A 23,286-nucleotide genomic window follows, 5' to 3' on the forward strand; every position below is an offset into this window, starting at 1 on the left:
TTTCTCAAAAAACTAAGAATTGATCTACCATATGATCCAGCAATCCCTCTACTGGGCATTTACCCCAAAGACTTGAAAACTCATATCCAAAAAGATATTTGCACACCGATGTTCATAGCAGCACTATGCACAGTGGCCAGGACATGGAAGCAACCGAAGCGTCCTACGATAGATGATTGGATAAAGAAGCTGTGGTGTATATAAATATACAATGGAACATTAGTCATAATAATAGATGAAATACTGCCATTTGCGACAATCTGGATGGACCTCGAGATAATCATGCTAAGTGAAATAAGCCAGACAGAAAAAGTTGAAAATCACATGATATCACTTTCACATGGGATATAAACCTAAAAAGCAACAAATGAACAGGACAGAGACTCAGGGACTTGGACAATGGACTGTTGGTTACCAGAAGATAGGTGGTGAAGGAAGAGGCACGAGGTAGAAAGGGTAAAGGGGGTCAAATATACAGGGTTTGAGGGAAGGTGAAGTGGACAAAGGGATTCAAATTTATGGTAGCTGAAGGAAACTGGACTTTGGGTGGTAATCATACAATAGAATATATAGATGTCAAGTTATAATGTACATCTGAAAATTATATAATCATATTAACCAATGTTACCCCAATGAACTTAATAAAAAATAAATAAAATAAATTTTGATTGAATTAAGCCTAGTCATTCTGAATTAATCAAGTTAAAGCAGAATTACTCCTGTGGAATATGTGTTCTCATACTTTTCTGCCTTTAAGGAAAATGATTGTTTGATTGAATTCAGAATTTAAGAGGATAAGGAGCAAGTAGTCGCTGCAAGGCAGCTCTACCATTAGGCCTGACTAATTGGTCATTGCTTACCTAGGGCTTCTTAGGCCTGCTTTATGGAGACCGATGGTAGTTGTAGTTACATATAAGTGAGTTGTTCAGTCTGTGTGGGTTGATCTAAGTATTATAAGGTTTTAATCTGCAGGGTATATTATATCATGTATCATAAGAAAAGAGTCACAGAGAAGAGATGAAAAAGAAAACAGTATTTAAAGGACCAAAGAAATTAATATGAATTAATAATTTGTAAGAGAGAGTAATAGAAATGAAGGGCTCTTATAGAAGCATTTGATAAATCATTTTATTCTACTTTCTTCACATCTATCTTTAAACCATTCTCATTATCTCAGTTTCTCAGTTCTCAAAATAAGATTTTAAAATATAAAAGATCTTCGGGAGTAGAATGATATTGTGACTCAAAATATTTTCTTGAAATTTTCTTATATCTGCCTATATCTAGTCTCTGTCTCTCATCTCTTATTTATAATTATCTGAAGTAATTTTAATTTCTTAGGATTCTAATTTTCTTTTAATGCTAATAATGAAAAGTCTTAAAACTGTAGACCATTGACCCATTTCAATGTCCTGTTAGATATAGAGAATTTAGTGGAAACTGGAGACAATAGGAGCTAATAGCAGAGAACATGGGGAAGAACAGAAAAAATGGTTTGTTCATCCTTCCCAGGGAAAGATGTATAGTTTAAGAACTTTCTAGCATCTAAGAGTAATAGGCATAGAAACTACAAGGGATTGTACTTCCTGATGATTTCCCTGTATCTTTGATTGCTTTTATGACTTTATTTTCAATTTAAACCTTAATTTAAGTGTTAATTGTGGTCTACATGTTTATCAATTTTTAATTCTATAGAATATTGGTATATTTTCTTTAAAAATAACTCCATAAAGAATTTATCACTTGAGAGTGGTTTTTTTAAAATTAATTAATTAATTAATTTTATTTATTTATGCCTACAGCACCTGGTCTTCCTAAGTGGTCTCCCAGCCAAGTATTAACCAGGCCCGACCCTGCTTAGCTTCCAAGATCAGACATCAGGCTTATTCAAGGTGGCATGGCTGTAGATCATGGACCATGGCTCCACTGGGGCACGAACTCAGGACCTTCTGCATGAAAAGCAGATGTGTTAATTGCTACACTGTGGAACCACGTCTGAGAGTTTTTTCTTGAATGTCTCAGAAATGTAGCAATTATATTTATTTAAAATAAAGGATTCCGTAGGACAGTGGCTTTCTAACTTTAGTAATGTATCAGAATCTCTAGAGGAATTTTTAAAAGTTGGGTGCCACACCCATATTTCTGATTCAGAAACTCTGGGGTAAGGCTAGAGAGTTTGCATTTCTTTTCTAACAAGTTCCTAGATGATGCTGAAACTGTTGGTCCTGAAACCGTACTTTGAGAACTGCTGCAGCACCGATCATAGAACTGTGAGACAGAGCTGATACTAATCTGTGCTGCATGATTGCTGAGTTGCTAGTAAAGCAAGAAGAGTTATATCTATTGGATGGGTACTCACGATGATCATTTAATGTAGTGTTATCTTTTATTTGTTTTCATAGATTGGAGCATATGATCAACAAATATGGGAAAAATCTGTTGAACAAAGAGAAATCAAGGTAATAAGTTTTATTTTGTATATTCTGAAATATAGTTCTATAAATTGATTATTCACCACATTTTATTTAATATCTTTCTACATGCTTTTAAGATATAAATTATTTTTATTCTAATCAAACTTTAAAGAAGATAGACTCTTTTCTGATGGCATAGTTCTGTGTTTTTACCTCTGATTTTTTCTTTGGTTTCCAGCATCTTTCTGTTCTTTTAAAATTTAATTTTTAATGATTATTTTTTGTCAGCTCTTTTCCCCTTTTACTTGTCACCTTATACTTCTAGTTTGCTTTTCCTCCCTTTTGATGCTGTCATTGTTCTGTACAGTTTATTAAACTGGTAAGTGTTTCAGGATTTTTTCCTGCCTGAGTGGTCCTGTGCAAATGCTTCTCTGCTTAATTGAGATTTGCTTTTTGGTGCTACTAACAGAATGACTTGGGTGCAAATGAAGTTGCTGAAAAGTTGGTCATTTAAAAAAAGAATTTAGGAAAATAAAGCATTAATTTAAATGTTTTTTTTGGTAGATAGTTTCTTCTGGAACATATAATCACTTATGCTGATACATTCTCATAGGCTACCTTGCTAGCATGAAAACTTTTTAAACTAAATTTATTGTTTCTCAGCAATCACTTCTTTTTGATAAGATTTATATTTTTAATTTGCATAGATTGTACTAATCAGTGTGTTCCTGCACGAGCTAAATTTAATATGGGCCCAGAGAATGTTACTTTAGTTGCTTGACATTTTCTGTTTTGTACGGAAAGGTTTACATTAGATTAAAAACTAATGTCTCTAGTTACTTAAAAATCTGTCCATAAATCTGTGTTTAGATAACTTAGTCATCTGTAAGGAAGAGTAAGATTCTTTGCCATTTGTTAGTTTTAGTCTTTAAACTGTTTTCAGTAAGTACCTACTGTGTGTTAAATATAGGATTAAATCATGGGGACAAAAAATGAAATAGATTATAATTTTGTAGACGAGATACATAATTACAGATGAGACTAATCCATTTAAGAGAGGGACGTATAGGTTTCTTTGGGGAAGTACAGGGAGGAGCAGCCTTGGGGAGGTTAGGAAAGATTTCACAAAGGAAATGACTCATGAGCTAAGTTTGAGAGACATTAGGGAGAATGAAGAAAACATTCCAGATAGAATGAAGAGCATATGAAAATATATATAAAGGAAGGAGCATGACTCCTCAAGAAGACGCTTGATTGGTAATAGGTTGGTTGGAGGAAGGAGATAAGGTGGTTAGGAGTAAAACAAGAAATGAAAATGAAAGTCAGATCATAAAGGGCCTTGACTGCCTTACCCAAGAGTCTAGACATGATCTGGAAAAACAATGAGAGAGACATTGAAGGATTTTAAGCAGAAAAAGTTCCTAATTAAATTTATATTTTAACAACTGTATTCAAGCAGCATTAAGTATGAGGAGAAATTAGAAGAGCAGATAAAGAGTTCTGTTTTAGAAATATCAAGGGTAGTACTTGGGCGAGAGGTTTAGGAGTCCTCACAATGTAAACTGTGTGTGTGTGTTGTATGTATTATATATTCTACACATTATATAGATACAACTATAGGAGTGAGTAGATTTACATTGAATGATGAAAGAAGAAAGCTGTGAATAAAATTTTGGGAAACATCAGTATTTAATGGATAGGTACAGGAAAAGATGTAAGTGAAGTAGGAAAGAGGAGAGATCCATGAGACAATAGAGTGTCATGAAGAGTTGGAATAGTCAAGCAAATAAAGAGGGGCAGAGAGGTCTAGTAAGATGCCTTAAAATCTTTTATTTTTGACAGTCTTTAACTTGTTGGACAGTGAATGTTAAGTACTTTGAGAGGTCGCGTTATCAGTTGACACATTTGGATTTTTTTTTAAATTTAAAAACCTCAAAATATATATATGATTTTTTAAAATTTTAAGCCACTCATCACAAATTGCTACTTTTAGCTATGTAATTCCTCATTTTAAAAATAAATGTTTTAGTGCCTAAATAGTGGCTAGGGTAAGGAAGGATTATATTAATCATTACCTGGTGCACTGACTGGATGAATTTAGGGAAGGCTAAGACCTGTAACTTGTTTCTGAAATATATCTGCCTTTAAAGATAACACTTTGTAATAGTAATCAAAGAGTTAAAACTTACTTTTTTTAATTAAAAGTGTCAATTTGTGACAAGCCTAAAACCATTCTTTCTAAACATTCTAGAGATCTATTTACAGTGCAAAATAATTTTGCATTTATTCTGAGAAAAGTAGACAAGTGCATAACTGGTATATTAATGTTAATATTTGATATAGAAAAAAACAAAAATACTGCACCAGTTGCATAAAGAACACTACCAAATGTATTGAATTTATCCTTCTGTGTTATCAGTTGGCTCATTATCTGTCAAAGCAGTTAGCGACAACTAAAGAAATCAAAGAAAGCCATGAAACTATATTTCTGGGAAATGTTTATTTTTTTTAAATGAAAGGCCCGGAGCTTATATTACTAGAGCATTATTTAAGTCTTTTGTTAAGTTGCAAATTATTTTTTCTTTAACATTTAAAAAATTATAACTGAAAACTTTTATTTTCTGATCATCTTGACTCAAATTTAAAATTAAATGTGGAATTTCCCTCTGTTTTAATACCTACAAGAGTTTTAAAGCTTCAATGAAAAGAACTGTGCTTTAAAGTTATGATAGAGGAAAAAGAGGGATGGGAGAACTAAACAGTATGTCAAGAAAGTGAAACTGATGGTTACATTCTTTGATGGAGTCTAAGTGTTATAATAGTTCCATGCACAGGAAGTCTGGATCATTGAACAGAAGTATTTTCTAAACTTAAACAGCCCCTTTAAGCTTTTCGGCTCAACATTATCTGTGTATTTATAATTTCTTTCAATTCAAAAGTTCATACTATTTGTGTTATTGAAATTTAGGAATTTACTCTAGTTTTTTAAATGTATAGTCAGTAAAGAATATATTATTTGAATTCTTAGAGATAAAGTGTATTCATAGTACTTGATTGTTTCTACTTACTTTTTATAAATTAATTAATTAATTTTTTAATGGTGACATTGGTAAACGAAATCCAAAAAGTTTCTGCTGTACACTTTAACAGTAAGGCATATATATACTTACACTGTTTGTTCACCTCCCATAGCTAGATTTCTTTCTGTCATGACATATTTGATCCCCTTTACCCCGTCTACTCCCTACCCCACCTCCTGCCAACCCTCTGGTAACCACTAGTCTATTGTCAATGTCCATGAATCTCTGTTTGTTTGTCCTGTTCTTTTGTTGCTTTCTGATTTATATCCCACATGTAAGTGATATTATGTGATTTTTCAACTTTTTCTGTCTGGCTTATTTCACTTAGCATGATTATCTCAAGGTCCATCCAGATTGTCACAAATGGCAGTATTTCATCTATTATTATGACTAATGTTCCATTATATATTTATATATACCACAGCTTCTTTATCCAATCATCTATCGTAGGACGCTTCGGTTGCTTCCATGTCCTGGCCACTGTGAATAGTGCTGCTATGAACATCGGTGTGCAAATATCTTTTTGGATATGGGTTTTCAAGTCTTTGGGGTAAATGCCCAGTAGAGGGATTGCTGGATCATATGGTAGATCAATTCTTAGTTTTTTGAGAAACCTCCATACTGTTTTCCATAGTGGCTGTACCAATTTGCAGTCCCACCAGCAGTGTATGAGGGTTCCTTTTTCTCCCCATCCTCGGCAACATTTGTTATTACTTGTCCTGTTGATTATAGCTTTTCTAACAGGTTTGAGATGGTATCTCCTTGTGGTTTTAATAGCTAGTGATGTTGAGTATCTTTTCATATATTTGTTGGCCATTTGTATGTCCTCTAGGGAGAAGTGTCTTTTCAGGTCCTCTGCCCATTTTTTGATTGGATTGTTTGTTTTTTTGTTGTTATTGTGTCATATGAGTTCTTTGTATATTTTGGATATTAGGCCCTTATCGGAGGCGTTGCTTGCAAATATATTTTCCCATTCGGATGGCTGTGTCTTTACCTTGTCGACAGTTTCTTTTGCTGTGCCGAAGCTTTTTAGTTTGATGTAGTCCCATTCATTTATTTTAGCTTTTACTTCCCTTGCGTTTAAGGTCAAATTCATAAAATCCTCTTTAAGTCCAAGGTCCTTGAACTTAGTTCTTATGTTTTCTTCTATGCATTTTATTGTTTCAGGTCTTATATTCAGGTCCTTAATCCATTTTGAGCTAATTCTGGTGTGTGGTCATAGACAATAGTCTAGTTTCATTCTTTTGCAGGTGGCTTTCCAATTTTCCCAGCACCATTTATTGAAGAAGCTTTCCTTTCTCCACTGTATGTTTTGGCATTTTTTGTCAAAAATTATTTGTTCATACCAATATGGGTTTAATTCTGGACTCTCAATTCTGTTCCACTGGTCTGTGTGTCTGTTTTGTTGCCAATACCATTCCGGTTTGATTACTGTCGCTTTGTAGTATAATTTAAAGTCGGGCAGAGTGATGTTTCCAGCCTTGTTCTTTGTTCTCAGGATGGCTTTGGCAGTTCAGGGTCTTTTGTGCTTCCACACAAACCTGATGATTTTTTGTTATATTTCTTTAAAAAATGCCAATGGATTTTGATGGAGATTGCATTAAATTTGTATAATGCTTTAGGTAATATGGTCATTTTAACTATGTTGATTCTTCCAACCCAAGAACACGGAATATCTTTCCATTTCTTTGTATCTTCTTCGATTTCTTTTAATAGGGTCTTGTAGTTTTTATTATATAGGTCCTTCATGTTTCGTTAAATTTACTCCTAGGTATTTAATTCTTTTTGTTGCAATTGCAAAAAGAATTATTTTTTCCACTTCTTTTTCTGACACTTCATTATTAGAGTATAGGAACGCTATGGATTTTTGATCACTGATTTTGTATCCAGAGACTTTATTGTATTTGCTTATTGTTTATAGTAGTGTTCTTGTGGAGTCTTTAGGGTTTTCTATCTAGAGAATCACGTCATCTGCAAATAGCGACAGTTTGACTTCTTCGTTTCCTATTTGGATGCCTTTTGTATCTTTCTCTTGCATAATTGCACTCGCTAGGACCTCCAATGTTATATTGAATAACTGTGGCGATAATGGACAGCCTTGTCTGTTCCTGATCTTAGAGAGAAAATTTTTAGTTTTTCACCATTAAGTATATGTTGGCTGAGGGTTTGTCATATATGGCCTTTATTATGTTAAGGTACTTTCCTTCTATACCAATTTTGTTAAGTGTTTTGATCATAAATGGATGCTGTATCTTGTGGAAGGCTTTTTCTGCATCTGTTGATATAATCATATGATTCTTATTTTTTAATTTGTTTATGTGGTGTATCACATTAATCAATTTGCATATGTTGAACCATCCCTGTGCCCCTGGGATGAAGCCCACTTGATTGTGGTATATAATCTTTTTAATATGTTGCTGTATTTGGTTCGCTAGTATCTTATTTAGGATTTCTGCCTCTGTGTTTATAAGATATTGGTCTGTAGTTTTCTTTTGTTGTGTTATCTTTACCAGGTTTTGATATCAGGGTAATATTGGCCTCATAAAATTAGTTGGAAAATATTGCCTCTTCGATTTTTTGGAAGAGTTTGAGAAGAGGTATTAGATCTTCTTTGAATGTTTGGTAGAATTCACTGGTGAAGCCATTGAAATTGAAATTGTTTCAATTTCCATACCGCTGATCGGTCTAATTAGATATTTCAAATCTTCTTGATTCAGTCTAGGAAGGTTATATTTTCCTAAGTACTGATCCATTTCTTCTAGGTTATTGAATTTGGTGTTATATACTTTTTCATAGTACTCTTGCATGATCCTTTGTATTTCTGCATCTGTTGTAATTTCTCCTTTTCATCGCTGACTTTTATTAATGATTGTTTCTATATTCTAGTTAAATTAGTTATTTTTGAAATCATGTTTTTAAATTAACTTAGTGTTCTTTTTTTGTTCACGCAAACTTTTTGTTATATTTTCTTTTTTATTTATTGAGGTAATGTTGGTTAATAACATTATATAAGTTTCAAGTGTACAACATAATTGAATGTCTGTGTATGCTCACCAACTAAAGTCTATTTCTCCCATGTAAAATTTTTTAAAGTTCCATAGTTAGTACTGAAAGCTATGCTATTTTGTGCAAATGTAGTTTACTCTAAACGAATTAAAAATTTTCCAACTTAAAATATCTACTTAATTAAAATCAGATTTTATGAATGCCCACGTCTTGGTGCTAATATTTTTTATTTTTGTGAATAAAATCATCAGTGTTAGATTTCTTTTTAAAAATTTTTTCATTTCTAATATTTTTGGCTTTTTTTTTAACCCTCAAATATTTTGATAGGTTACCTTGAAAGGAAAGTTTTATCAAAACTGGCAATTATTTTTTTTAAACCTTCAAATATTTTGATAGGCTACCTTGAAAGGGAAGTTTTATCAAACATTGCAATTTGCTGTAAATAAATATTTTAATGAAATATAAATAGGAAATGAGCCACATACAAAATGGTCAAGAGAATGAGCCTGGTGAAAAACAAGATAATTTACTATTTCTCTAGCGAGGTCTTTAAGTTCTTAAAGCAATCTTGATTAAAATTTTAGGTATACAGCAGTAAATTAAATTTTAGATTTGTCGTAAAATATTAGCAAGAAGGTTATTTTAAAATTATTTTTTAAAGAACATATAAAAGACAAGTAAATAAAATATGTTACTGTTTTCAAATTTGTTGGCACTTATAAAGGTAAAAATCTCATAATACACTTCATACCAAATCTAAGTAGTGCTTTATTAATGAAATTTTGTTTAAATGTATGTATTATTTGAATTACCTTTCTAATTGGCAAAATATCAGGAATGATTTATAGTCTATCAGCCACTCTATCATGACATTAAAATGAGAAATGAAATACAGATATAGTCGATTCTCATTATTCTCAGTAGTTATGTTCTGTAAAGCCATCTTGAACTCTGAATTAATGAATAGTGACCATTGCTTTTAGGGGAAATACAGAGTTAAATTCATGCAAGCCTCTAGTAACAACCCTTTCGTCAGCTGATCAGTACTTAGCCTTGTTTTATGTATGTTTCTTTTGAAAGTCCCCTTATTTAATATGTGTTGTTGATTCACTGACATTGGACTCATGGCCAACAACACGATGACTCATGCCTGAACAGAGCTTATCTAACACTCATTTCCTCAGAGGCATATCACAACCTTCTTGCATTTAGAAGTGCTAGATGGCACTTCAGCACTATGCTCTGGGGCCATTTTAAACAACAGAATTACAAACAAAAAGCACAAAAAATGGAAAAAAAAGTCATGGCACTGAATAGACTGTGAAAAGGATACTTACAATATGAGAGCTGAGACAAGAAAGTGGAGCATTGCCTTGTTTGACCTCAGCTGGGAACATGCACATTGGGTGATTTAAATTTTTTGCCACGGCCACTGCACATATCTGCAAATGACGGCAGAAGCACTACTGAGTACTGATTTTGGAGTACAAATAAATTTTAGTGAGTGGGTAAATTTGCATATATAGAATCTATGAGTATGAGGATCAACTGAATATAAAATTATCATGGCTGTATCTTCAACCCTGACTCTTTCTTTTTTGTTTTTATATCTCTGGGTTGTTTGTAACTTCAGTTGGACAGAATATTTGCATGAGTTCAAAGGTTAATGGCATCTTGATTTTAGGGTACATTTTTGGTTTAAACATTTCAGTTAATTCCAAACTCAGATGGTGTCCTCTTTGTTTTAAATGCAGACAGTGCTTAGTGAGATTTTTACTTAGGTGGTCATTGTCACTGGGATTAGGACCACATGAAGCACTGCATAATTACTTGGTTAATTGAATGAATAATAAATCATCTAACCACTGTGTTATCTCTTAGCACTTGGCTCCTCAGGAGTTAAGCCTAAACTCTTCCAATTCTTAACATCCTACTCTTAAATTACAAAGTGTGTTTAATTTATTTTATAGTTTTTTTCAATGATTTTGATCTTCACGCCTACTCCCATTCTAATGGCAGAAACTTAGTAATTCCGAGTTTAGACTAATTCAGTTCACCATTCCTGCTTTTCCCCCTCTTCCACCTCCTGCGCATGGCATCTAAGTTCTGAGGTGATTAGGTGGCATTGTTGTCTGGTTAGTGGTTGGCATGTGAACATAGTGGCAACCCTATGATATGCATCATCCTTTCTGGGTCTCAGCTGATATCACCCCTACATACTGACATCTGCTGGGAAGTCTGCATCTCTGTCTGTCCTCAGCTCTGTGGTCTACTGCTTTATGTAGCAATGCCTTCAGCATCACACTTTGAGGGCCCTTCAGAGCCACTGCACTCTCAGCCAGCCTCAACACTCTCCTATGCATATCTGGGGCCAACATAGTCTCCTGGACCATCTCACCTTATACATCCAAATTGATTGGTAGCAGTAGTCTTTGTTTTAGGATTTTACCTTTAGTAATAAACAGGTATCATATGTTACACACATTCCTAAATTTATCTTTTTGAAAAGTAATAAAATTTATTACAATTATGTAATAAGTTATGTTCCATTTACAGCAAATATATAACGTGTTACATTTTTGTCCACTGTTACTTGAAGGTTTTTTTTTTTAATTGAAATCTTTAGAAGTTGATTCTTTTCTGCTCTTCTGGATTTATATATAGAATTCCAATACTACTTTTTTATTAAGGTTTAATAGACATTATATTAGTTTAAGGTGTACAATATAACAATTCGATATTTGTATATATTGAGAAATGATCCCCACAATGAGTCTAGTTAACATTTGTCTCCATACGTAGTTATAAAAACCGTTTTTTTTTCTTGCTATGAGGACTTTCAAGATCTACTCTCTTACCAATACTACTTTTAATATATTATAGGGTTTAAGGAATAAACCAAAGAAAACAGCGCATGTGAAACCAGACCTCATAGATGTTGATCTTGTAAGAGGTGAGCCTTGGATAAATAAATGCTTAATGCAATTAGAAATTGACCTTGAAGAAACAGAATTCCAAATGGGTTAGATACATATGTTTATAGAAAAAAAACAATGTGAACCTAAACGAAGGCAGGAACTGTATAGGAAAGAATGGAAGCATTTAGATACCATTGACTAGTTTTTCTCCCACTAAAGATCATTCCAAGAAATAAGTACAAAAGAAAAACAGCTTGTGTTTGCTTAGCAAACTGTAAGGTTTGGTTATAAAAATTAAAGTAATAATATTTTAAAAAATATTTTTAAATGATAGTTGACATGCAATAATTATAATAGTTTCAGGAGTTAAAGTGGTAATTTAAAATTCCTAATTGGAACTGACATTTGAATATTGCCTTATATTTATAAAATGTGTGCGTGGGAGAAATTCTGTTATTTCAATTAAAAAAATTTTTTCAAAGTACCCAAGGTAATATGATAGCATGAAGAATGTCTTCAGAAGTGTCTACTACCTGAAATTGGACATTTCTTATTCATAGTATAGTACAAAATAAAATTGTACATGTTTTGTTTTTCTTCAAATGTTGAAATCTTTTCTCTAAGGAAATTAAAGAATAATAAATGTACTCTGTCATTTTATTTTACTTTTCTCAGGGTCTGCATTTGCTAAAGCAAAACCTGAAAGTCCTTGGACTTCTCTGACTAGAAAGGGAATTGTTCGAGTTGTATTTTTCCCCTTTTTCTTCCGGTGGTGGTTACAAGTAACATCAAAAGTCATCTTTTTCTGGCTTCTTGTCCTTTATCTTCTTCAAGGTATAATTAAGTAATAGAAATATATTTTGCTTTTAACTTTCAGGATATTATATTTTTAGTGTTACTAAGGCTTTATAAAAAATGTATAGTACTACCAAGTATGAAGATCTACCATTATTGTAATATTTAATAAGACTGGTTTGATATTAAAAATGTTTGAGAAAACAGCAGTTATTTTTCAATATATTTTAATAAAAATTTGAATTTGTAGATGGCTAAAGAAAAATACAAATTAAGAGAATTTGTAAAAATTAAAACGTCTCTTCAAAATATACCCTCCACATATATGTACCTCACCAGTCTTTTTTTAATACAGGTTCATTTTTCCTGCCTCAGCTATGGTTTATTTTTTCTTTTAACCACTGTGATCTGAGATTGTCATCATTCTGTATTGAAATTCTACATACCATGAACTGTTGTGTTTCTCACAGATTTTTATTTAATTCTCACAACAACCCAGTGAAGTATAGGTACTGTTATTATGCCTAGCTTATAGACTTGAGACCTTGAAGGAACTGAGGACCCAAAGTCACATAATCACCAAGTATGGTAGAGCCCAGGTTCAAGTCTAAGCCACCTGACCTAGAGCCGCATGCTCTTAACTCTGTTATACTGCTTCCCAACACAGCAGCATTCTAAAGCAAGTCATAGCAGCAGTGTACAATGCATAATATACAACACTCTAAAGTGTTTGTAGTATTGAAGAACCCATTCACATTCAATAAGGCTTGGTTATAAAAAAAAGTGGTAATATTTTTTAATTTTTATTTTTAAATGATAGTCAACATGCAATATTATATTAGTTTCAGAGGTTAAAGTGGTAACTTAAAATTCCTGACTGGAACTGACATTTCAGTATTGTCTTATATTTATAAAATGTGTGGGAGAAATTGTTTTATTTCAATTAAAAAAATTATTTTCAAAGCACCTGAGTTAGTATGATACCATAAAGAATATCTTCAGAAGTATCTAACAAAGCAATGATCTTAATTTAGTTGGTACTCTTTCAGTTTTTTTAATGTCTTTTTTAAAAACAAGATTGTAATTCTGAATGATTATTTAAATATGTTTTATCAACAAACGCTAAGTAAAAGATAATTTCTTTTAAGTAAATGAAAATATAATAAAAACTACATACCTTTATTTAGGTAAAGTTATTTCCTTTAAGCCAGGTTATATCTTATGTACATAAAAGGGAGTGAGTGAACTATGAACATTTTGTGATTGTTGTTAATAGACTGTGTTTTTCTAATTGAAGATATTACACACGTTCATTGCACAAAATTTGCAAAATGTAGGAAAACACTAAAGAAAAAAACCCACCCATAATCTTGCCTTTTAGTTTACTTTGTAACATTTTTAATATAGTTGAGATTATTCTGTATAAACAATTGTATTTTTCTTGCCTTATGTCATAACAAGTATCAGTCAGTCTTTATAAATATATATATTTTTGCAGTAACTGATTTATTTTTTATTAAAAATTATTGCAGTGACATTGATCAACAAAATCCAGTAAGTTTCAGGGGATCAAATATATGGTAGCTGAAGGAAACTGGACTTTGGATGGTAAACACACAATAGAATATATAGACATTAAATTATAATGTACACCTGAAAATTATATAGTTGTATTAACCAATGTTACCCCAATAAACTTAATTAAAAAAAAAAACCAATAAGTTTCAAGTATACAATTCAACTGTAGGTTGTAAAAATATTGTGTTTTGTGTTCACTACCCAGTGATAGATTTCCTTCTGTCACCAAATATATAATTTTCAATTATTGGAAAATACCCTATCCTACATCAATATCGGGCGTTTAAGCTTTTTGCTGTCCTTGCTATTATAATTAATGCTGAAGTGAACATATTAGTTTTGTGGAGTATTTTTATATTTTGAATTATTTTCTTATGATAAATTTCTAGAATGCCTACAATTAAGTTAATAACATTTCCAAGGATTTTCATACAACTTATAATTGCTGTCAAGAAGTTGACCTTTGTTGTTGCTAAGTAATGCATTACATTTTATGATAGTTCTTCTAAATGTATTTTTATCTTAATTTTTATTGATTTACTTTCTTGTGTTTGCTTTGCTCTCAAAAGGATTTAAGAGAGCTTAATCTAAGTATATTTATCTTGTAATGCTTTCTAGCTTACCTGAGGAGAAAACTGTTCTAAGTCAGAAATAGTTGCTTATTAGAGTAATAATCAGTACCATTGATTGTAACCACTGTTGCTTTCTAGTTTTTGAAGAAAATATGTTTCCATTGTAACTAGAAGTTCACAAATTGTGTCTGAAATTCACTTACTTTTTTTTTTACTTCAATGACATGTCTTTTAATTATCTCAACTTTATATTCTCAGCTCCATCCCTACTTTTTGCTTATACCATTTCTTGTCTAGATTACTGCCAAGAGCCCTCTTATATCTTGTACTTTCTGTCCATTTACCTTTTATTTATTTTTATTTTTATTATTATTTTTTTAATGCCTACAGCATCTGGTATTCCTAGGTGGTCTCCCATCCAAGTGCTAACCAGGCCCGACCCTGCTTAGCTTCTGAGGTCAGACGAGACCGGGCGCATTCAGGGTGACATGGCCATAGACTCCATTTACCTTTAAAATTACAAATTCAAACGAGCCACTTAAGGACTAAATTGTTTCCTAGTTATTGACTTTAAGATATAAGTCAAATTTTCAGCCAGATCCTTGTTATATCTCTCTCTCAACTTTGACTTTACTAAATTAACTCTGCTGTTTCTTAAACATTGCTTTTATTTAGTTATTTTGAGGGGGAGGGGGTGCTCGTATGTCTTTGGACATGGAACTCTTTGCCTAGATAGTCCTTTGCCCTTTTATTTACCTTGTCAACTTCTGTTTGTTCTCTTAAAGTTAGATTAGGCATCAGACATCACCTCCTTTTAGAAGCCTTTCATAACCTCCTAATTTAGTTGCATATCTTTCTTATGTATATTATGGCATTTATCCTAGGTATTCTATTAGTCTGCTTGGGCTGCCATAACAAAATACCTCAGACTGGGTGTCTTTAACAACAGAAATTTATTTTCTCACAGTTCTGGAGACTGGAAGTCCAAGATTAGTTGCCATCAGGGTTGGGGTTTAGTGAGGTTTCTCTTTCTGACTTGTAGACGACTGCCTTCTGACTGTGTCCTCGCCTGACCTTTCTTCTGTGTGTGAGTGGTATCTCTTCTTATAAGAACATTGGTCCAATTGGATTAAAGCCCCACCCTTATGACTTCAACCTTCTTACATCCTTATAAGCTTTATCTGTATGCTTTATCTGTACACATAGTCACATTGGGGGGTTAGGGCTTCAACATAGGAATTTGGAGGGTGGGAATATGCAATACAATAAGTATTTTCATTGTTTCTTTATATGTCCACCCTAAACTGAGGAGGGGTAGGAAACATAGACTATGTCTTGTCTTTCTACTCTCAGTGCCTAACACCTGCCACTAAATCCTCAAGATTGACATATCTAAAAATTGAACTTTAGAAATTTTATATTCCTCATGATTGTCTCTAGAGTTCTGCTTGGCCAATATATAAAACCCTGCCTTTGAACTACTTGTGCCTGAAAAATAACATTTTGTCTTAGTTGATCTCTTGGAGAAATCCCTAGAAGTATCGTCTAGCAGAAATCTTCAACAGTACTGTCTAGTTCACAGGACTTCATTGAATGATCAATAAGTGTAACTTAGAGATGTGGACAGTTTCTCCTAATATCTTCTAACTCTTAACTCAAGGAGGGAACAAAAGATGATACCAGAACCACTGCCTCAGGAGCTGAGGCCATGGAAGGGACATGACCACTTTGAGAAACATAGCAAGGAGAAAGAAGGAAAAAAAGACAGTAATAAAGTGACTTTCCTCTCCCCTTTTCTAGTGCTTCTTGTTGGCAGAATTTCACAGCCTCTTGTTGAGATAGAAAATACAGTTTTTAGGTACCCAGCCCTAGTATTACAGGGAATGGTGGTCATAGGGCTGAAAGAGTACAGTTAAATAACCAATAAGAGGTTATATCAAATCTGAAATTCTTTAAAATGTTCTTCTTTGTGCCTGTAATTCTGAACCTCTTAAGCAGTTATTTGCATCCCACTCCTATTAAAAGATAGTTAAGTTAATGATAGCTAATGAAGTACCATTTACCAATGTTAGGTACACATTTACTATATGTAAGGAACTTTTCAAAGTGTTTTACATGTATTACCCCAGTTGAAACCTATGTACCTATTACTTTTTTTTTTTTTTTTTTTGTACAGAAGAATAAACTAAGGCTCAAAAAAGTTAAGGAATTTGATTAAGGTCACGTTAGAGTTCATATTAAAAACAACAAAAACTCTATATTGTTCCAAATTCCAGACTCTGTTATAAAACAGAGAATTTGAGTTAAATTTCAGGATTCATAAAGATGATTGGCATTTTAAAAAATTAGTCTTTTTTCTTTTTAAAGAAACTTTTGTTACTCAGGAGAATATAAAGCTGAAATTTGTTTTATGATACTTCTTAAACATATTAGAAGATAAAATGATGTTTCAACCTTAAATCTTAGTGTGCTAGACCAGGATTCTTTCATTTGCAGGTGGCAGAAACCAAATACAAACTAGCTTTTGCAAAATGTTTTTTTTTTGTTGTTTTAATTTGTGTTGCTTATCTTTAAAGTTTTTTAAAAATAAAAAGACCCAGGAAACTAGATAGACTTGTGCAGTAACCAAACTGACTATATATTCCAATCTGCCTGGGACTGTCCAACTATCCAAGCTTATGTGTTGTCCTCATGCTTTTATTAACAGCTCTCATCTTACTCTCAAAAGAGTCCTGATGTAGATGATCAGTTACATAGTCAGCCTAAACACTTATGTGTCCATCTATTTGATTAAGTAGTTTTTAACATTTTGGCATATTTGTTTAATGTTTTGTTAAAGTATATTATATACATCATGATATTTTACCCCTGAATGTATCAGTATGCATCTCTTCAAATATATATATTACACAGTCACATTACAATGCTCACACCTAACAAAATGAACAAAAATCTTTTAATACTACAATTCTCCAATTGTCTCAACAGAATTAGGTACTCCTAGGCCCTTGATTCAAGCATTGCTAGATCTGGAGGCTCAGATGATGTCTTCACTTTTTATGGTTTCAACTCTGCTTTCCTCATGCTGGTCTCAGTCTTAGGAAAACTTTTTCTGAGTAGTGGCCGAGGTGCCCTTGGCAGTTTCATATTTCCATAGTCTGTAGTGTTTGTGAGCTAGAGAAGGGCTTCTTCAAGCGCCTCTGTTAATCCTGGAAAAAAGATTCTGATTGGCCCTGCTTAGGTCACATGCCCATCTTTTTATTAATTACTGTGCCCAGAGTTAAGGCTGTGGCAAGCCTAGATTATATGTCTATCCCTGAGGTGAGAGAAATAAGACCATTTGATTGACAGATAAAGGAGGTAGATTCCCAAAATATTGAGAGTTTATGTCTACAAAGCCTAAGGGATCCTGAGCAGGCAAAAAAAATTTTTTTTTCTTCTTCATGCGATAACAGTTAGCATTAATGGGTGTTTAGTGGTTTCCCTGAAAAATATGCCCAAGTAAATTTATGTTATTAATTCTGAGTAGATAGACCTCTGTTGAAAGGAAGCTTTTTATAGCTTTATTATCTACTTATCATAGACTTTCTTGTTTGTTAAACAAAGAAATAAGTGCACTTGAGGTTAGTGTGGTTCTGCTGATTGTCTGGGATCTTACCAAGGGTGGCCTTAGATTCATATGCATCTGGTTTTCATTGTAGTATTAAGGTGTGTACTTTAGAGACTGTTCAGTGTTGTCTTGTTCCAAGAATTTATTACTGAACAGTGTGGTTAGCCAGTGGCAACCAATAAGATAGTCTGAAAGAGCTTGTCTGGAGTAACATTTAAACTCATTTGATTTTAGAAAAATGATCTTGCAAGAAGCAGTGTTAAGACGATTTTTAAAGTTTAGAAGAAGACTGTCGGATCTATAATTAAACATATTTTCTTTCCCTTTTGTAGTTGCCGCAATAGTGTTATTCTGTTCCGCTTCTAGCCCACATAACATACCTCTGACGGAAGTGATTGGGCCAGTATGGCTGATGCTGCTCCTCGGAACTGTGCACTGTCAGATTGTTTCAACAAGAACACCCAAGCCTCCTTTAAGTACGGGGGGTAAAAGAAGAAGGTACTGTCTGTTTAAAAGTGATCTTTTTGTAGATTTCTGTAATTTGAATCCAGAATTGTTCTTGACTTGAATAAAATGTGATCTTGTAAAGTTGCTCTTTCAAATAAAGCAGTTTTCAGAATCAGTTACCAAATGATTTAGTTTCTGTATTTGCTTCAAGGCCTTTTTGAGACCACATATCTGTTTTTGTTTTCATTTTGTTTGTTTGTTTTCTTTCTTGAAGCTCATTTCTGAGGCACCTAATATCAATGTAAGGAATATATATATGTTAGGTGAAGTTGCTAATAATTCTCACTATTTACAAAATCTTGTGAGATGCTTGGGCAAAAACAAGAGCAAAGAAAAAATTTTAGCTAAATTCTATTTATTAAATACTATTTGAAGCTGTTTAATATTGTCCCCTAGATTAAATAAACATAGCAATTCTCACTGGCCACTCCGCACAATTGAGTTCTCTTTTAAAGGTTTTTTGGAACATTTCCTCTTGAATATTGTTGCTAAGAGATCATGACATTTGCAGTTCGGGATGTTGAGATTTAAGCCCTTTTCATTTTGAAAAGATAATACCTACATTAGATAAATAGCATTGCTGATCAGTTAGGTTATAATTCTCTTTGACCTAAATTTTCTTCTTTCTTCATCTGCAGATAAGTGGTGTTCAAATAGCGAAGAAATGCTTTTGTAAATATCTGTCCGATGTTATACTTACAACTGACCTGTCAGTATGAGCAAGGAACAATACCTTGACATTTATAGAAATTGGTCTTGAAAATGTACTTTATATTTGGGTTAACTTTTATCCAGTAAATCTGAATTTTATTATGTATTAAAGTTCCTGTGTTTATGTTTACCAAAATTTTGAACATACTACTGAGAAAGTGGTTGTTAAAATATTAAAGCTACCTTCCATTCTCAATCTCTTCTAATGAAGGAAATTAAGAAAAGCAGCCCATTTGGAAGTACATAGGGAAGGAGATGGTTCTAGTACCACAGATAATTCACAAGAGGGAGCAGTTCAGAGCTTCGGTACAAGCACCTCCTACAGCGTTGGCGCTGTCTTCAGAGATCTCTGGCATGCTGCTTTCTTTTTATCAGGGTTTGTATTTATTCAAGGCTTTATATGTCGTAGAGATGCACTATCCCTTTTCTGGTACTTCAGTCTCCAGTAATGAATATTAATGACTTTAAATATGACAGCCCTATTATTTTTTTTGTTTTTAAATTATAATGCTATAGATAATGGGAAATAGAGACCATAAAGTTTACTTTGGGATATGTGTAAATATATCTATATTTGAGCGTGAATATATACCATCAAAGTATAACTAGTTAGGATTTCTTGATTTTGGTTTCTTTTGTGATTTCTCAAGTACTCTTTTACTTTTATTAAATTGGTTATTTTATTTTTGTCAGCACTGTAGATCAAATTGGCTTTATTAGTATATCATGTTAATAACATATTAATAAAGAGTTGTATGAGACTTTATTATTTAAGCCTTCCTCAATTATCTAAAATTATCTGAAATAAAACATAAAGGCATTGTTTAAAAGAAGAAAATGTGTATCATAGTATGAAATTCTGTTTTTTATATATAAGGCTTTTTGTATAGTTTGTACCCCATTAAAGATTTACCAGATAAGGACATATAATTATGGCGGACTTCAAAAATAAATTAAATCTAACTCAATCTTGTATTATTATTTCGAATAGTTAATTCAAAAAAGTTAAGGGTTATATTACTAGTGTACATATACATATAATAAATTTGAAACAAGTTAAAAAACTGTGATCAAAATTCTGAGTATAACTGATAAAACTTGCTAAATTAATAAATCAAGAAAAGGAATACTGCAAATAACTATTTTGGTCACTTGTTAACTCCTTTACTAATATCATTGTTTCATTGATTTGTGATTGTGCTCTTATGATAAAGTTTATCATTCATTATGTAATTAAGCAATTATGCCCTGGACATATTTTCATAGATTATAATTTTGGGGGAAATTCTCCATAATTTTCATAATTTGCAGGACCATTGCATTAAGTTGCTTCCTCCAGATGCATTTTGTTTGGTTTTTAAATTGCATTGGATTCTGTCTATATCTCTCTGTTAGTCTTTGTGGGGTTTTTTTTGTTTTTATAAATAGCTCTCTTTCAAATAGGAGAATGTGACAGTTTTATCACTGCAAAGTCAGTTTCTTAAACATTTCTCAAGATTTTTTGATAAACGGTTGTAAATAATATAGTTGATATGTTTTGCTTTTGGGAAATCATTTAGTTGTTGGGTTCGGTTGCTCAGAAGTGATATTGTATTCAGAATGCCCCTAACTTAGTAGGTTGGTGCCTTTGGAATTCTACTGTGTCTACCATGTTTCTCAAATGAGATTCAGACTTCACTTTCCTTCCTTTGGGCTGTAGTATGATCTTGACTACCAGTCACTGATATTATAATGGCTAAATCCCTTTGAATTTATTCCCTTTAATCATGATAGCTATCATCTAAATGTTTTTAAAGATGCACTGTTTTCAACTACCTCATTCTGGGACTGAATTGCCAGCATATGAATAAAACTTTTAAATATTAAGTACAAAAAGATTTTAAGAAAAATGTTAATTTTAGAAATTCTAAACTGAGTCCTGAAATTTTGATGTTATTTTCTTTCAGGCTTTAATATGTCAGGGCTTAAACTGAAATATCAACTGAGACTTAAAATTATTTCTGGTGATAAAAAATTGAAAAGCTGAGTACTTCCATTAAGTTATTTGAATTAACATAATTGATGGAAAAATAAATGTATAACCACACAAATATCTAAGCTTTTTGTATGATGTCTTTTTGATTTTTCTAGCTATTAGGATGAAAATTATTTTTATAACCTGTATTTATAAGTTGAGAAGGCTTTATTTATCATCTCTAAGTACATTTCATTCTCAAGATGAAACTATTCTTTCTAAAACAAGGCATACATAGTATTTCTCACAATAAATTAGGAATTATTGTAAAAGAGAAAACAAAGCCAAAGAAAGTATCAGTTTAAAATAATGTAGAAATCAACCGTATTTCCTAAGGATTTAGTACTTTAATTTCAGTGAATTATAGTCTTAAATTAGCATAATTATAGTTTCTATTAAAAGTATTGAATAGGAAGAATTACTTCTAGATTGTACATCTCTTCAGCATAATACCTATTTCAGAATTCAGATAGATCCTGTTTTCTTTCATGTCCTTTAAGATTTGTTTGCTGTCACAACACTGAAAAACAGTCAATAGGAATTATACGTTTTGAGTAGAAAAAGTAACGTATAAATTGACTTGGTGCATAAGACACAGATACCAGATTAAAACCAGGTCATATGTTAACTCATATGCCCTAGTGATCTACCTTAAAGTTTTCTGTCCCATTTTGCCTTCATATTTACCGTTTTTAACCCTAACTAAAGTCAAAGATTTAACAAATTGATTTTCTTCAAGTAATGGAGTACACTGTATAATATAGAGTAGTAGGCAGACCCACCAGAAATTTTTGGTACAAGGATTAAAATTTGGTTTTTAGTGACTTTAAATAGTTCAGTCATTTAAGCTATAAATTAGGTGAAGCTCTGCTGCCTGTCTTCCATAGACAAGGGTAAAGACCATGTAAATGCCAGTATATCCTAGATTTTTAAAGACTGACTTATAGCCATAAGTAGATAACTCCTTAAATTCGCTAAAGTCACTATACTTTAGAGTTGGACTGGTCCTAGAAAGATTACAGGTACCATAACTAAACCTAATTTGACACACACTTCTTAAACTTATGTGTTATAGAGGACACTTAGGGGCCCAAAAGTCTTTGAAGGTCTATGTTAGCATGTAATCAAGGTGTATGAATAACTCTAGATAGCAGTTATGATAATACATAGGCACCTATGTCATTTTTGTGTATCTGAGATTTTCTACATTCTCTTACCTCTCCATCCCCTTGATGCCTAACCTTGTGGAAAAGAGAGCAGAATGAGAAATTTTATACTGTGTTCTAGAACAAGAGTTATCTGCTACTGTTAACTTTCCCCCCTAGCAACTCTCTAATGTCTTTTAATAATGAAAGAATGATCTTTAGTTGCATCTATTTATATAATTCTGAATATTTTCAAGAGCAACAACAAATACTTTTCAACATTTTTTTTCCATGGCAGTACAGAGTACCATAAGTGTCTTTGATTACCTGATTAGGTTTTTGATATAGAAACACTGGTACAACAGATTTGAGGTTTTATAAGCCAGTGAATTCTTTAAAAGTTCTGTTAACTTTTTGGTTAAAGTTTTTAATGTGAAAAACATGTTCAGTCTTATGATTTATTTATGGCGTAGAGTATACATTTGTTTGCATTTTTTTTCAGAAAAGGCCAAGATCATCATTTGTCTCACAAACAAACTAAGGTGACTTTTTACATATAGTTTTAAAGGTCATTCCCTCCTAAGAGTATTTTTGACATAGAGCTATCCCATTTGAAAGTCAAGCATAATACTTTAAAGAAAACTCTATATAGGTCATGCCATCCAAAAATTAAAGTGGTGATCTAGTTAAAAAACTGTAAGCCTCAAACATGGCAATGAAATTGCACATTGTTTCTTAAAAAATTCTTTTTGTTCACAATCCAGTGCAATACTGTTTCTATCATGGAATAGGTAAAATCAGTATAGACTTGTATGTCTCCTGTTTTCAAGATACCACTAACCTCACTGCCCAGATTCCTGTGACTCATGGAATGCCATCAAAAGATAAATATTTTGTGGATAGTACTAAAGTGTACCATTTCTTTCTATACTTTAA

The 23,286-nt window shown here is 32.4% G+C and overlaps 1 protein-coding gene and 2 pseudogenes across 7 annotated transcripts in view; 1 reads left to right on the forward strand and 2 right to left on the reverse strand.

Annotated features, from left to right (window-relative positions):
• Positions 1-23,286, forward strand: part of PHTF2 (putative homeodomain transcription factor 2) — a 119,614-nt gene that overhangs the window by 63,906 nt on the left and 32,422 nt on the right. For 5 of the 7 annotated variants that reach the window (XR_002781583.1, XM_011365214.2, XM_011365215.2 and 2 more), the window contains exons 3-7: positions 2,403-2,459; positions 11,384-11,453; positions 12,094-12,252; positions 18,306-18,471; positions 19,403-19,567. Coding sequence is in view for 6 of the 7 variants with exons in the window: in XM_011365214.2 (XP_011363516.1) it covers positions 2,403-2,459; positions 11,384-11,453; positions 12,094-12,252; positions 18,306-18,471; positions 19,403-19,567 (617 nt within the window). In the remaining variant the exon portion in view is untranslated. The remainder of the gene's footprint in view (positions 1-2,402; positions 2,460-11,383; positions 11,454-12,093; positions 12,253-18,305; positions 18,472-19,402; positions 19,568-23,286) is intronic. The other 2 variants (XM_023533646.1, XM_023533645.1) reach the window with 1 other exon arrangement.
• On the reverse strand, positions 1,794-1,909 carry LOC111743158 (annotated as a pseudogene).
• Positions 14,745-14,863, reverse strand: LOC111743128 (annotated as a pseudogene).

This window comes from Pteropus vampyrus, unplaced genomic scaffold (genome assembly GCF_000151845.1).
Source record: "Pteropus vampyrus isolate Shadow unplaced genomic scaffold, Pvam_2.0 Scaffold107, whole genome shotgun sequence".
NCBI classification, from domain to species: domain Eukaryota; kingdom Metazoa; phylum Chordata; class Mammalia; order Chiroptera; family Pteropodidae; genus Pteropus; species Pteropus vampyrus.